At 39.6% G+C, this 16,720-nt stretch overlaps 1 protein-coding gene across 2 annotated transcripts in view; it reads left to right on the top strand.

Annotated features, from left to right (window-relative positions):
• The window catches only part of LOC105499676 (protein inhibitor of activated STAT 2), a 165,272-nt gene that overhangs the window by 117,662 nt on the left and 30,890 nt on the right, over positions 1–16,720 (top strand). Inside the window, exon 14 of one of the 2 annotated variants that reach the window (XM_071085413.1) lies at positions 12,064–14,565. The exons of the other annotated variant lie outside the window; for it this stretch is intronic. Coding sequence (XP_070941514.1) covers positions 12,064–12,069 — 6 coding nt within the window. The 3' untranslated portion in view covers positions 12,070–14,565. Of the gene's footprint in view, positions 1–12,063; positions 14,566–16,720 lie in introns of those variants that run through there. 2 annotated transcript variants of the gene reach the window in all.

The following is a 16,720-nucleotide window of genomic DNA, read 5'->3' on the forward strand; positions in this document are numbered from 1 at the left end:
ATTCTTATACACCAGTAACAGACAAACAGCCAAATCATGAATGAACTCCCATTCACAATTGCTTCAAAGAGAATCAAATACCTAGGAATCCAACTTACAAGGAATCTAAAGGACCTCTTCAAGGAGAACTACAAACCACTGCTCAGTGAAATAAAAGAGGACACAAACAAATAGAAGAACATACCATGTTCATGGATAGGAAGAATCAATATCATGAAAATGGCCATACTGCCTAAAGTAATTTTATAGATTCAATGCCATTCCCATCAAGCTACGAATGACTTTCTTCACAGAATTGGAAAAAACTGCTTTAAAGTTCATAGGGAACCAAAAAAGAGCCCGCATTGCCAAGACAGGTAAGTCAAAAGAACAAAGCTGGAGGCATCACGCTACCTGACTTCAAACTATACTACAAGGCTACAGTAACCAAAACAGCATGGTACTGGTACCAAAACAGAGATATAGACCAATGGAACAGAACAGAGCCCTCAGAAATAATACACATCTACACCACACATCTACAGCCATCTGATCTTTGACGAACCTGAGAAAAACAAGAAATGGGGAAAGGATTCCCTGTTTAATAAATGGTGCTGGGAAAATTGGCTAGCCATAAGTAGAAAGCTGAAACTGGATCCTTGCCTTACTCCTTACATGAAAATTAATTCAAGATGGATTAGAGACTTAAATGTTAGACCTAAAACCATAAAAACCCCAGAAGAAAACCTAGATAATACCATTCAGGAGATCGGCGTGGGCAAGGACTTCATGTCTAAAACACCAAAAGCAACGGCAACAAAAGCCAAAATTGACAAATGGGATGTAATTAAACTAAGGAGCTTCTGCACAGCAAAAGAAACTACCATCAGAGTGAACAGGCAACCTACAGAATTGGAGAACATTTTTGCAATCTACTCATCTGACAAAGGGCTAATATCCAGAACCTACAAAGAACTCAAACAAATTTATGAGAAAAAAACAACCCCATCAAAAAGTGGGCAAAGGATATGTACAGACATTTCTCAAAAGAAGACATGCATACAGCCAACAGATACATGAAAAAATGCTCATCATCACTGGCCATCAGAGAAATGCAAATCAAAACCACAATGAGATACCATCTCACACCAGTTCAAATCGTGATCATCAAAAAGTCAGGAAACAACAGGTGCTGGAGAGGATGTGGAGAAATAGGAACAACTTCTACACTGTTGGTGGGATTGTAAACTAGTTCAACCATTGTGGAAAACGGTATGGCTATTCCTCAAGGACCTAGAACTAGAAATACCATATGACCCAGCCATCCCATTACTGGGTATATACCCAAAGGATTATAAATCATGCTGCTGTAAAGACACATGCACACGTATGTTTATTGCTCACTATTCACAATAGCAAAGACTTGAAATCAACCTAGATGTCCATCAGTGACAGACTGGATTAAGAAAATATGGCACATATACACCATGGAATACTATGCAGCCATAAGAAAGGATGAGTTCATGTCCTTTGTAGGGACATGGATGCAGCTGGAAACTATCATTCTCAGCAAACTATCACAAGAACAGAAAACCAAACACCGCATGTTCTCATTCATTGGTGGGAATTGAACAATGAGATCACTTGGACTCTGGAAGGGGAACATCACACACCGGGGCCTATTATGGGGAGGGGGGAGGGGGGAGGGGGCAGGGATGGCATTGGGAGTTATACCTGATGTAAATGACGAGTTGATGAGTGCTGACGAGTTGGTGGGTGCAGCACACCAACATGGCACAATTATATATATGTGACAAACCTGCACATTGTGCACGTGTACCCTAGAACTTAAAGTATAATAAATAAATAAATAAAAATAAAGTGTACGGTTTATTGCTTTTGTAGTATTTTTCACAGCATTGTGTAATCATCACCCTGATAAGTTTTAGTTCATTATTCTTACCCTAAAAAGAAACTACATACCCATTAGCAGTCACTTCCCATTCATTGAACTACACTTCCCAACACTAGGCAACCACTAATCTACTTTCTGTTTCTAGGTATTTGCTTGTTCTGAACACTTCATATGGAATCATATATGTGATCTTGTGACTGGCTTTATTCAGTTAGCCTAATGTTTTCAAAATTTATCCATGCTGTAGATCTATCAGTGTTTTATTCCATTTTATGGCCGAATAACAACAACATTGAATGAATATACCATGCTTTGTTTATTCATTGACTAGTTGATAGACTTTTGGATTGTTTCCACAGTTTGGCTATGATAAGTGATGCTGCTGTGAACATTCATATACATGTGCTTTTACATGTGCTTGTATCCATAGGTTTTCATTTCTGTAGGGTATATACCTAGGAGTAGAATTGTTGGGTTGTATATATTCCATGTTTAACATTTTGAGGAACTGCCAGGCTTTTCCAAAGTGACTGTTCACCGTTGTAAATTCTCCCCTGCAATGTGTGATGGTTCCAATTTCTTCAATTCTCACCATTTGTTATTACCATTTTCTATTACAGCCAGCCTAGTGGGTTGGAAGTATTATCTGATTATGGTTTTGATTTGTGTTTCTCTAATGATCATTTATCAAATGATGTTGAAATTTTTTTTCATATGTTTATTGATCATTTGTATTTTTTCTTTCTTTTTTTAGAGACAGGGTTTCATTCTTTTTTTTTTTTTTTTTTTTGAGACGGAGTCTCGCTCTGTCGCCCAGACTGGAGTGCAGTGGCGCGATCTCGGCTCACTGCAAGCTCCGCCTCCCGGGTTCACGCCATTCTCCTGCCTCAGCCTCCGGAGTAGCTGGGACTACAGGCGCCCGCCACCACGCCCGGCTAATTTCTTTTTGTATTTTTAGTAGAGACGGGGTTTCACCGTGTTAGCCAGGATGGTCTCGATCTCCTGACCTCGTGATCCACCCGCCTCGGCCTCCCAAAGTGCTGGGATTACAGGCTTGAGCCACCGCGCCCGGCTGGGTCTCATTCTTTCACCCAGCCTGGAGTGCAGTTGCATGATCTCAATCACTGTAACCTCCACCTCCTGAGTTCAAGTGATCCTCCCACCTCAGCCTCCTGAGTAGATGGAACTACAGGTGCACACCACCACACCTGGCTAATTTTTTTTTTCCACCATGCCCAGCTAATTTTTTTTTTTTTTATTTTTTGGTACAGATGGTTGCCCAGGATGGCCTCAAACTCCTGGGCTCAAGTGATCCGCCCATCTCAGCCTCCAAAAGTGCTGGGATTACGGGTGTGAGCCACTGTGCCCGGTCTGGTCATTTGTGTATTTCTTTGGAGAAATATCTATTCAGATCCTTTGCCTGTGTTTTAATTGGGCTATCTGACTTTATTAGTTGTAAGAGTATTTCATATATTGTAGATAAAGGCCTTCATTAAGAAATATGAAGTTGCAAACATTTTCTCCCATTTTGTGGATCGTCTTTTCACTTTCTTGATACTATCCTTTGAAGCACAGATAAATTTTGATGAAGTCTCCAAATCTGCCTTTTTCTTTGTTGTTCATGCTTTTGGTTTTATATCTAAAAATCCACTGCCAACCAAATTCGAGGTCATGAAGACTTACCCTCATTTTTTCTTCCAAGAGTTTTATCGTTTTTAACTCTTACATTTAGGACTTTGATCCAATATGAGTTAATTTTTGTGTAGAGTATGAAGTCTGTTTGTAGATTTATTTTTTTACATATGGATTTCCAGTTCCAGCAGCATGTGGAGAAAAGATATCTTTTTACTATTGCCTTATTCCTTAGTCAAAAATCAGGGCCGGGCACAGTGGCTCGTGCCTGCAATCCCAGAACCTTAGGCTGATGTGGGCTCATCACTTGACATCAGTAGTTCGAGACCAGCCTGGCCAACATGGTGAAACCCCGTCCCTATTAAAAATACAAAAATTAGCCAGGTGTGGTGATGTGCGTGCCTGCAGTCCCAGTTACTCAGGAGGCAGAGGCAGGAGAATCACTTGAACCTGGGAGGTGGAGATTGCAGTGACTCAAGATCATGCCCCTGCACTCCAGCCTGGGCAACAGAGCGAGACTCCATCTCAAAAAAAAAAAAGCAAAAACAAAACTAGTTGACTGTATTTATGGGGGTCTATTTCTGAGCTCTCTTTTCTTTTCCATTGATCTGTTTGTCTCTCCTTTTGCCAATACTACACTGTTTTGATTACTATAGCTTTATGGTTAGTCATGAAGTCACGTAGAGTCAGTCCTCAGACATTGTTCGTCATTGTTGTGTTTGTTGGAATCCACAAAATCACTTGCTGAGATTTTGACTGGAACTGTGTTGATTCTGTAGATAAAGTTGGGAAGAACTGACATCTTGATGATACTGTCTTCTTATTCATAGACATGGAATATCTCTCTACTTATTTAGTCCTTTGATTTCTTTCATTGGGGTCTTATAATTTTCCTCATGTAGATCTTGTATATATTGTGTTAGGTTTATACTTAAGTATTGCATTTGGTAATGAAATACTAATGTAAATTAGGCCATTGTGAATGATACTGTGTTTTTATTTCAAATTCCAACTGTTCATTTCTTATATATAAGAAAGCAATGGACTTCTGTATATCAGCTTTGTATTCTCCAACTTTGCTGTAATCATTTATCAGTTCCAGAAGTTTCCCCATCAATTATTTTGGATTTTCTTCATAATCATAATAATCATCCCATCTGTAAAGAAAGTTTTCTTTCTTCCCAGTCTGCATACCTTGTCTTATCTTACTGCATTAGCTAAGACTTCTGGTATGATGTTTAAATATGTTACTCCTTTTTTATTGCTTACGTGGTTTCTGAAAAGAAGTACAAAGTAATTTTTATTTATGCCCCTGTATAGGTAGAGTGTTTTGTTCTTCTGGATTCTTTGAAGATTTTCTCTTTGATTTTTTTGCAGTTTGAATATCATATGCCTAAGTGTAGACTTTTTTGGTATTTACCCTTTTTGGTGTTCTCAGAATTTCTGGGATCTGTGGTGTGCTGTCTATCACTAATGTTGGGAAATTCTCTGTTATTATTTCACATATTTCTTCTGTTCCCTTTCTTCTCCCTCTAGTATTCCCATTTGTGAATTACACCTTTTGTAACTGTCCCATAGCTCTTGAATATTTTGTTGTGCATTTTTTCATTTTTCCTCTTTGCATTTCAGTTTTAACGGTTTTTACTGACATTTCTTCAAGTCCATCAGCTCTTTACTCAGCTGGGTCCAGTCTGTTGAGCTCATTAATGGGATTCTTCGTTTCTGTGATGGTGTTTTGATTTCTAGCTTTTGCCTTTGACTCTTTTCTAGTTTTCATCTGTCCTTGCATGTTTCACTTTTACACTAAGTGAAAATAGACTAAATGCTCCAGTTATGAGACAAAGATGATCAAATATTAAATAATATGCTGTTTATAAAAGACATAAAACATAAGAGTAATAAATGTTGAAATTTAAAAGATAGCAAAAGCTACACTGAGCAAATTGTAACCTAGAGAATTCTGATGCAGTTATATTAGTATCAAACAAAACAGCCACAGAATTATTACTAGATAAAACTATCTTAAAGTTTGAGACCAGCCTGGGCAACATGGCTAAACCCTGTCTACAAAACAATGCAAAAATTAGCCGGGTGTGGTGGCATGTGCCTGTAGTCCCAGCTACTCAGGAGGCTGAGGTGGGAGGTTGCAGTGAGCTAGATTGTGCCACTTCACTGCAGCCTGGGTGACAGAGCCAGACTGTGTCTCAAAATAAATAAATAAAATATTATACACACCTAGTAATAATATCCCAAAAGACATAGTGTAGAAAATGTCAGAACTGCATGGAGAATAAAAATTCCAGTCATTGCAGGAAATAGTAACACACTTCCCGTTGCAATAGATAGAAAAAAATTAATGTATAGATGAATTGAACATTATCAAGCTTGATTTAGTGAACATGTGGAACATTATATCGAACAACTGTAGAATATACATTTTGAGTACAGGTGGGACATTTATTAAATACTAGGCCGTAAATTTCAGATTTCAGAGACTGGAAATACAGAAGCATGTTCTCTCACCACAGTGGAATTAAGCTAAAGTTCAGTGGTAAAATGATCATTTGAAAAATGTCATGTCTGGAACTTAAGGAACGTGGTTCTAAGTAACTCATAACCTTAAGAGGAAGATATATTGGAAATGGAAAGTATTTATAATTGAATGACAATGAAAACACGATGTATCAAAACTTTGGTGGGGGGGCAACTAGAGTATTATTTAGAGGGAAGTTCATAACCTCAAGTGTATTAATATGTGTTAGAAAAGCTAGGCTGAAAATGGATGAGACAAACATCTGTATTGCTAGAGTAAGAGTACCATGGTAAGTTTTAAAAATGAAAAAATAAGAGTATGAATAAATGAAACAAATAATACTTAAAAGTGGTTATTTGGAAAGATTAATAAAAATACAAACTGGTGAAACTGATCAAGAAAAAGAAGGAACAAATATTAACCATCAGTAATCAAAACCGAAACATAATTAGAGATGCTGTAGCCATTAAAGACATAAAGATATGTACAAGTTTATGCCAATAAAGTCGAAAATGTAGTTGGAGTGAATGTAATAGAAAAGTATAATTTACCCAAAATTGACTCGAGATTGAAAATCTAAATGTCTTATAGTCATGTAAAGCAATTGAATGAATGGACAACTCTGCCCACAAGGAGAGCTCCAGGCTCAGCTTACTTCACCAGTGAGTTCTTCATACATTCAAAGAGAGTAACTGCTGTTTAACCGAAAGCCGTTTGTGAGTGGGGAGGTGGTTCAGGGGAGGAGGGTGGGGAATACTCCCTCGCTCATTTTAAGAAGAAGGAAAAAATGGAATGCTCTCCAGCTCATAACCTTGATGCCAAACTCAACAAGGATAGTATGAAAAAGAAAAAATGTAAGCTAGTATCACTGATATTACAGTTATAAAAATTTGAAATACTTGCAAACTGAACATGAAGTTTTAAAAAGGATAACAAAATATTGATTTGTTGGATTTATCCCAGGAATTTAATGATGGTTTTACATCAGAAAAACTGCAGGCTGGACATCATGGCCTGTCTCCAAAAAATAAATAAATAAATTAAAATAACTGTGAATGCAATGTTTTGTTAACAGATTAATGTAGTTAAGAGATAACCCTCATCAGGTAAGACGATTCACTCCTATTCGTAGGAAAATGGATGCTAAATTATATCAAATGCTTTTTCTGCATTAATTTTATGATTTTACTCTGTTAAAGACTGCCTCCTACTTTGGGTAAGGTAGCTCACACCTGTAATCCCAGCATTTTGAGAGGCCAAGGCAAGAGGATCGCTTGAATCCAGGAGTTTGAGACTAGCCTGGGTAACATAGGGACACCCTGTCTCTACAAAGTTTAAAAATTAGCTGGGCATGATGGCATATGCCTGTGGTCCCAGCTACTTGGGAGGCTGAGGTGGGAGGATCACTTGGGCTGGGGAAGTCGAGGCTGCAGTGAGCTGTGATCAGGCCACTGCACTCCAGCCTGGTTGACAGGGAGACTGTTTAAAAAAAAAAAAAAAAAAAAGTTTCCTCTAAAGATACCATAAAGAGTGAAAAGGCTTATAATATGCTGTGAGGAGATACTTGGCAACATTCATCATACAAAGGACTAGAATTCAGAAAATGCAAAATTTTCCTGTGAATTAAGAGACAGACTATAAAAATTTTTTAATATATATATTTTTGAGATGGAGTCTCATTGTCACCCAGGCTGGAGTGCAGTGTCACAATCTCGGCTCACTGCAGCCTCCCACCTCAGCCCCCCAAGTAACTCAGGCCACAGACATGCACCAGCACACCTGGCTAAGTTTTTGTATTTTTAGTAGAGACAGAGTTTCACCGTGTTGCCCAGGCTGGCCTCAAACTCCTGAGCTCAAGCGATCTGCCCACCTCAGATTCCCAAAGTGCTGGGATTACAGGAGTGAGCCACTGCACCCAGCTGGGCTGTGAAATGTTAAATGGATGAAAGACTGAATAGGCAGTTCACATAGGAGGTATCTGAAAATTTTCATAAACGTAAAACAGTGTTTAATCTCAGTAATCAGGGAAAAACAGATGCCATTCCACACTTTTATGTCTGAATTGTACGACACATAAAATTTACCACCAGCCATTTTAAAGTGTACATTTCAGTCATTACACACTTTTAATTGAAATATAAAAGCACTGAGAATGCGGGGCAAAGGGAACTTTAATTCACTATGGTAGAATAAGCTATTCTGGAAAAGTTTGGCATGATCTAGTAAATTTATGCATGTGCACACCCAGTAGACCCAGCGGTTTCATCAGGAGAAATAGATATAGGTTTTGCATCTATAAAATAAAGCTACGTGCTGATTATAAAAAAATTGGAGATAGTGGTTGCTTCTGGGGCAGGGAAGAGGAGCCACAGAGGAAGACTTCCAGGTCCTGGCAACATTCTCCTTACCTTGGTGGTGATTACAAAGATGTTTTCCTTATTCTTCAAAATGTACATGGTTATGTACATATTTTATATGAATGAACGACTATTTACTTTAAAAATAACCCTATTGTCATCTGAACCCTCCATCAATACCTCCTTGTCCTCGTCTTTAACATTCTCCCTTTATTCCAGGCACCCTAGCTTCCTTGCTGTTCCTCAAATACTCTTGAGTATGACCACACATCAGGAGCTTTTACCCTTGTTGTTTTTTCCTCCTGGAATGCTTTTTCCTCCAGATATCTACATGCTTTGCTCCCTTATTTCTTTTAGGGCTCTACTTAAAAGCCATTGAACTAGTATTAGGTTCCGCCACAAATACCAAGACAACCCAAGTTGTCAGTGGCTTAAATAATCGAGACATGTATTTGCTATCCAGGACTGGTAAACAGGCTCTGCTCCATTGTCTTACGGGACCATGGTTCCTTTTGGCTTACTGCTCTGCCAGTCCCGGGACATGTTCTTTGTCCTTACGGTCTAAGTTAGCAGCATTCACAAACCAAGCAGCAGGATGGAGGAAGGGAGGAAAAGGAGGGACAAAGGGCTAATCGTCCTCAGAAAGGTTCCTGTAAGTTCCAAATTAATGCCTACATCTCATTGGTAGTAACAGCCCTGTGGTCTCAGAACTGTAAGGGAGGCTGGGAGATGTAGTCTAATTCTGGGTTGCCATGTGCCCTGCTCACATTCTGCTTTGTAAGATGGGAAAAAGGGATATTGTAGGACAAACATCAGTCTGCCATAGTTGTCTTCACAGAGAGCTCTTGCCTGACTCAAAGAGCCTCCTACACTCCTTTTCCCCCCCCCTCACACTGGGGGGGGAAAGTGTGAGGGGGGAAAAGAGTGTAGGAGGCTCTTCATTGAATTTGTCACTTTCAGACAATGTCTATTGTCTGTGTTGCTGGACAGGTAAGCTGAGAGAGGGACTTTGCTGTGTTCCTTCCAGGAGTCCTAGCATCTAGAGCAGCGCCTGGCATGTAGCTGGTGCTTGAGTATCATTGAATATGTTTTCATCCCATTATCCACATCCTTCAGCTTGCCACCTCTTACCTTTCAGATTCCAATTTGGCTATCCTTTCCTCTAGGACAGTGGTTCTCATTAATTGTGCACCCTGGCAACCAGTCAGAAATGCATATTTTTGGTCCCCACCGCAGACCTACGGAACTAGAACCTCTGGGGGTGACCTAGCAGTCTGGGTCTCAGTACACTTTATATACAACGATCTGTATTTTAAGCAACCCTAAAAGGATTCTGATGCCTGTTTAAGCTTCAGAACCACTGCTCAGACTTTAGTTTGCATTGAAATTCCCTTGAGGGCTGGTTTAGTAGATATGGCATGGGATTTCTAACAGATTCCCAGGGGGTGCTAATGCTGCTCTTCGGGGATCACTGCTTTAGGGCATGAGAAGTTCTAACGTAATAAGACTGGTTTGTGTTCTGGGGTTGGCAATCTTTTAAAGTCTCTCCAAATGTTTCTAATACATGGCCAAGGTTAAGAGCCACCTCTCCAGGAACACTTTCCCATCAGTCCTGCCCTCCCCAGCTCCGGGTCCTTTCCTCTGTCAGGAGCTATCTTAGTAGCATGTGCTTCCCTCCACTGTAGCAGTTATCTCACTGCCTGGCAGAGGTAGCTTATCTGTCTCCTTCACTAGGCGATAAACCTTCTCTGGGCAAGGAAGGACTTTGGATTCTTCGCTCCTTTACCTCAGTGTTTTGATAGGTGCTCAATATTTGTTGATTGGATTAATCTAATACATGGAACGCCTCCAACTCTTAGAAGCAAATGTAAACAGGATCAGTTAATATGCTCACCAGATGGAGGACGATATTCTCCTTTGATACTGACAGAAGTGCAAGGAAAGCCAAGTGTTCTATGGTTTGGGATGATGTTTCTGGAAGGAGAATAGAATGGAAGCTGAACCAGATGTTCCACCTCACTTGGAATTGAAATTAAGATTTTTGAGCAGGGTCTAGCCAGGATAGTGAGGTCATTGTTAAGAGCATGGGCTCCGTGCCAGACTGCCTGAGTTTGAATTCTGCCGCCTTCTCTGTTGCTTGTATGATCTTGGCAAAGTTACCTAATTATTCTGTATTCCAGTTTCCTATTGTGTAAAATGAGTTTAATTGGAGTGCTTTCCTTTTGGGTTTGTCAGTTTTAAGGATTAGAATATCTGTAAAGCTATCAGAGCAATACTGAGCACTTACTAAGTGCTATTATACTACCTTTTAATTAATGGAAATGGATAGAAATTATCTAATTATTAAATCTTAGGTTGACATAAATGGTTCTCACTTTCCTAGCCCCTACTTAAGCCCAAATACGAACATTTCGCCTCCTCAGTAGGACCATGAATGCAACTAAAAATGTAAAAAGCAGTGAAACAATGCAAGCTGATAAAATTATGAGACCAACGGCGTCGAAGTATTTGCCAGCATGAGCTCATTCATACATTTCACTCGGTTTGAATTTCTAGTTTGAAATCAACCTGGTTTTAAACTGCTCATTAGTATATTTTGTAATTGAATGTATTTTGTGTATGATAAACTTACTACATTTTACTTATTTTGTGACTAGTGCCAGGTTACATTTTAATTGCTCTTATTAACTTGGCAATACCATCACCAATTTATTTCCTTTGAAGGTCTCAGAGCTGAAAGGGGGTAGTGTTTTAAGCTCTAAAGAGAGGTAAAGGTATTCAAACGTACTGTTTGTATTAGGGTGCTGACTTTTTTAGGGATATTAAAACGTCTTTTATGTAACTTTTTCCCCCAAAAAGCTACACTCCAGAATCCCCTGAGGAATACAGGGCAGAAATCTTTTCACCTCCTAACTTGTTATTTTTTAAAGGGAAATCAGGCCACATACTGTTCACTAAAAATCGAATAATTAAGACTCCAAACTGACTCAACCCAAGACGTTTCCCATCAGGCCCTGCCATCTCTTGGAAGAACAGTAACTGCACTGCCAGGTTACATTTTAATTGCTCTTATTAACTTGGCAATACCATCACCAATTTATTTCCTTTGAAGGTCTAAGAGCTGAAAGGGGATAGTGTTTTAAGCTCTAAAGAGAGGTAAAGGTATTCAAATGTACTGTTTGTATTATTGCATTTCTTGAGTGTGTCTTCATATTTTGAAATATTTTCTATAGTGACAACAAAAGATAATTCATTTTTCTAGAACAGTTGATAAGAACTTAAAGAGCATGCAGTTTCACAAATCTGCTGTTTGTAGTACTGTTACCAGTGGAGGGTGTCCAGGTTGCTGGCATCTTGAAGAAAGAATTGGACAAAATACAGAAAGCAAGGAAAGAATGAAGCAACAAAAGCAGAGATTTATTGAAAATGAAAGTACACACCACGGGGTGGGAGCGGGCCCAGGCATAGGGTCTCAAGAGCCCCGTTACAGAATTGTCTGGGGTTTAAATACCCTCTAGAGGTTTCCATTGGTTACTTGGTGTACACACTATGTAAATGAAGATGACAGAGTCATTTGTTTAGTGTATGCCCTATGTAAATGGAGAGGCTATTTCCTGTCATAGCTGAAGTGTTTCCATTTGATTTAGTTCTAGGAAGTCAGCATGAATTGGCCTTATGTTCCCTGCCTCCAGACCCCATTCTCCTACCTCAATACCACTACAGGTTTGTGCCTGGAAAACACAGGCATTCCGATAAATTGTTTTTCACAATTCCTATGAAAAAATAATAGTGCATTTGTTTATAATTGTATATGCTGCATTTTCTACAATTATCTGTATTTGTATACACATGACCAGGTAAATACATTGCTAGAGTTTTCCTGGGGCCTTTGAAGGGGCTGTAGAGCTTGGACTTCTTCAACTTAATGGTAAAGCCTCGTCTGAGTTGAAGAATTTTTTTTTTTTTCTTCAAGATGGAGTCTTGCTGTGTTGCCCAGGCTGGAGTGCAGTAGCTCGATCTCAGCTCACTGCAACCCCCACGTCCTGAGTTCAAGCAATCCTCCTGCCTCAGCCTCCCAAGTAGCTGGGACTACAGGTGTGTGCCACCAGGCCCGGCTAATTTTTGTATTTTTCGTTGAGATAGGGTTTCACCATGTTGGTCAGTCTGGTCTTGAACTCCTGACCTTGTGATCCACCCACCTCGGCCTCCCAAAGTGCTGGGATTACAGGTGTGAGCCACTGCGCCTGGCCTGCAAGAATTATTTACTAATACCCTACCCTGTACTTAGCATGGTGCTGAATTTTTATGGGAGCATCTAAGAACTGTACCGATCCCTGCTTATAAGTGTACGTAGTCCTGTCAGGGAGAAACAAAATATAAAATTGCACAAGTAAAATACATATATATGACCTCAAAATGGACTTCTAGACCCTGGGAGAACCTAAGAGGTCTGCAAAACTTTCCTCTTGAGGTCCCTTGCCCCATTTCCTCTTCTAATCCTTTAGGATTTGAAGGCAAATTAGAGGATAACTGAAATCTATAAATCAGGAGCTTTTCTTACTACTAGAATAAATTTTGTAAAACTCAAACCTGAATTCCTTCTTCTGCAGCACATGATAGTTTTTAAATAAAACTTTGTACTAAGCAAGATAGAAATTTATAAAATTCAGTGTATATTATTTTTTAATGTGTAAATGAAACTGGATACTAAAGGCTAGTACAGGTAACTTAAAAACCACTGATGTGAACTGATGAATTAAAATAAGTGTAACATATTTTTAAATAACTGAAGTTTAAATTAAAAGTTAAATACAAAGTGTAGAAATTTAAAAATATTACAAAGTTAACTACAAAAATACTTTTAAAAGGTGACCCCCAAGGGATTGTGGACAGGTTAGCATGCTTTTACGTTAAGATACAGAAACAGAATGCATGGCTGCTCAAAAAGAGTATCTTTTTGTGCTTTCTTGCGGGAGAGGGTTGTGGAGGGGAAGCCCTCCAACTCCGGCTGGCTAACAGGGATACTTCCTTATGAAACGTGCTCACCTAAGAATACCAGTGAGAGACCATCAGCACTTTCTGTAATTTGCCACAATAGAGCTGTTAGAAGAAACATGAAAGGAGATAGATGGATCTGAAATCAACATTTGTAACAAAAGGCCTCACTGTGTTCCTAGCACAAATGTGCTGCTGATTAGCAGCTAAAATGTGAGCATCCCTCCTCAAATTCACCCTGTGTTCTCCCCACTCTGAAGGTTGTGATATTAATACATAACACTGTAGCTTATAAATGCTTTTACTTAACATTCTTTTATTCACACATCATCAGAGAATGATTTACCAAAATTCATGGAGAGAAAGAGCTAAAAATGTAAAGTGGCTGCTCTCAATCTTAGCTACATATTAGAACAACCTGGTGAGTTTTAAAATTCTGTGATAACCACACCGCCCTCAGAACAATCCGAATTCTGGGGCTTAAATCCAGGTGGAGTGCTAGCCACACATAGAGCAGCTTTCTGCTTTCATATATATCTGGACTTAGGCCTTGGTGAGGGTTGGGAAGAGCCTGTGGCCTCTGAAGAGCCTTTACATTACAGTCCAGGAACAACTGGCCCACAGCAGGAGAGATGCAGAGCCTGAGGCTGAGGGCCAGACCTGGGGAGGAGGGGGTGCTTTGAAGAGCTTGGTGGTGAATGGAGGCTTAATGAAGCAGAAACTCTACTGCTGTCCGGCTGCCCCAAATTACTTGAATTTAGAAAGGAACACAAAGTTACAGTGAGTGCATTTTATTTTAGCTCGGGCAAATCCAACACCATGGATAGAAAGAGGGAAAGTAAAGATTCCATTCAGAGCCTTCCTCCTCCAAGAATTTGGGGGCTTTCTCATTTTTCTGTCTGTAAAGGATCATTTCATAATTCAGCTCTTTTACTTTTATAAGGCACTTTTAAAACCCCCATTCCTGTGTGTAATTATATCTACTTCTGTGCTTTCTATTCTGTTCTATTAGTAATCTGTCCATTTAAGTGTCAATACCATGCTATTTTAATTATGGAGGCTTTATACTGTGTTTTGATAACTGGTCAAGCTGTGTCCCTTACTGTGCTACTTTTTTCAGAGTTGAAAAATATTTAATAAAATCACAAATTTGATTTTAGTTAATCCTTCATGTAAACAATATACAAATTATTTTCCTCCTTGCCTCTGGTTCCTATTCTTTTAAAATCATCTTTGGTGAAATTTTTTCTTTCATATAAGATCTTATGAGTAGATGGAGAGGAGTGGCCTAGGTGAAAGGAAGTGGGGTTCTGGAGCCTGTCACCTGAAGCATTGCCATAGAAACCTATGGTTATGAAGAAAGGTCTGAAAGTCATTGATGCACATACTTATTTTGTTGCATGCTAATTTGCTTGAAATGGCAAGCAGTTTTTAATAACTGCAATTAATATTTTCATATGGACATCTCATTAAATTGTTTACTCTTCTCACTTTGTAGACACTCTTGTTGTTGTTGTTGAGACAAAGTCTTGCTCTGTCACCCCGGCTGGAGTGCAGTGGTGCGATCATGGCTCACTGCAGCCTCGACTTCCTGGTTGCCCAGGCTGGTCTTGAACTCCTGAGCTCAAGTAATCCTCCTGCTGTGGTCTCCCAAAGTGCTGGGATTACAGGCATGAGCTACTCCACCTGGCCTCTATTGACTTTTTTTTTTGAGACATGCTCTCCTTCTGTCGCCCAGGCTAGAGTACAGTGGAATAAGGGTCACTGCAACCTCCGCCTCCTGCGCTCAAGCGATCCTCCCACCTCAGCCCCCCATGTAGCTGGGATCACAGGTGCCGTGCCACCACACCAGGATAATTTTTGTATTTTTTAGTAGAGACGGGGTTTTGCCATATTGGCCAGGCTGGTCTCAAACTCCTGGCCTCAAGTGATCTGCCCACCTTTGCCTCTCAAAGTGCTGGGATTACAGGCATGAGCCACCACACCTGGCCACCCTGTTGAGTCTTAATAGTAATTCCTTCCTGACGTTTCTCTAATTTCTTGATGTCTCTCTCTGTGTCACACACACATACCCATCAGGGAACAGACCCAAACCTTGCCCCATGCTCCCAGAGTGCCTAGTGTTAGGCATGGCATGATTTTAAAAAGAGCAAGATCCCTTTAAGACCTTCCCCATATACTTACTAATGCCCCTCACTTCCTTTACAGGAGAAAAGTTCTTTCATGACATAGTAAGAAATGGGCCAACTATAGTGTAAATAAGCTTTACACCAAGCATATATGAATCCTTTTTTCTATAGACAGCTACCAACCAAAAATATGAGGAAACAAAGGTCACTGAAGGGGTCAAAGTCAGAGGAAAGTAAGAGTGGGTATATGGAAGACTGCGGAGTTCACAGTTTTGTAGTGGTCTTGTTATCAGTATCTTTCTCCCTGTGTGTGTATGGGGAGAACTGTGGGCCAAAGTGAGCTGGGGCCCGAAAGTGTAGTATAGCCTCTGATCATGGAATTTTCTTTCTTTTTTTTTTTTTTTTTTTAATGGGTAAACTGGCCTGTTCAGCCTTTTTTTTTTTTTTTTTTTTTTTTTTTTTTTTTGAGATGGAGTTTCACTCTTGTTGCCCAGGCTCGAGTGCAGTGGCATGATCTCAGCTTGCTGCAACCTCCACCTCCTGGGCTCAAGCAATTCTCCTGCCTCTGCCTCCCAGGTAGCTGGGTTTACAGGCATGTACCGCCACACCCAGCTGATTTTGTGCTTTTTTTTTTTTTTTAAGTAGAGACGGGGTTTCATCATGTTGGCTAGGCTTGTTTCGAACTCCTTACCTCAAGTCATCTACCCGCCTTGGCCTCCCAAAGTGCTGGGATTACAGGCATGAGCCACTGCACCCAGCCTCAGCCACCATTTTACTGTACCTCTATTGTATGTAAGGTGCTGTAGCGTAATAGATTTTAAAAAGATGTTTCAGTTTTTATAATCTCATGTGGAAATAGACAACAACATCACCAAGATAGAAGTGAATGAGAAGCTCACTACTGAAGCTGAGTTTCAGTTGCTACTGGAATTTGCAGGTAGCAGAGAAGATATAAAATTACTGGTTATATTTTAGTAAACTAAGGATATATATTACAGTATCAAAGGTAAGCACTAAAAATGTGTAACTAAAAAGCTAATAAACTATACCTACTTTAAATATAAAAGGACTAAGCAATTCAACTAAAATATTGTCACACTGGAAAAAAACAATATACTGCTTTTCAAAAACCACTCTAAATATAAGGACAGGAAAACAGTTGAAAGTAAAATTCCAAAGT

This window comes from Macaca nemestrina, chromosome 19 (assembly GCF_043159975.1).
Source record: "Macaca nemestrina isolate mMacNem1 chromosome 19, mMacNem.hap1, whole genome shotgun sequence".
Taxonomy (NCBI): domain Eukaryota; kingdom Metazoa; phylum Chordata; class Mammalia; order Primates; family Cercopithecidae; genus Macaca; species Macaca nemestrina.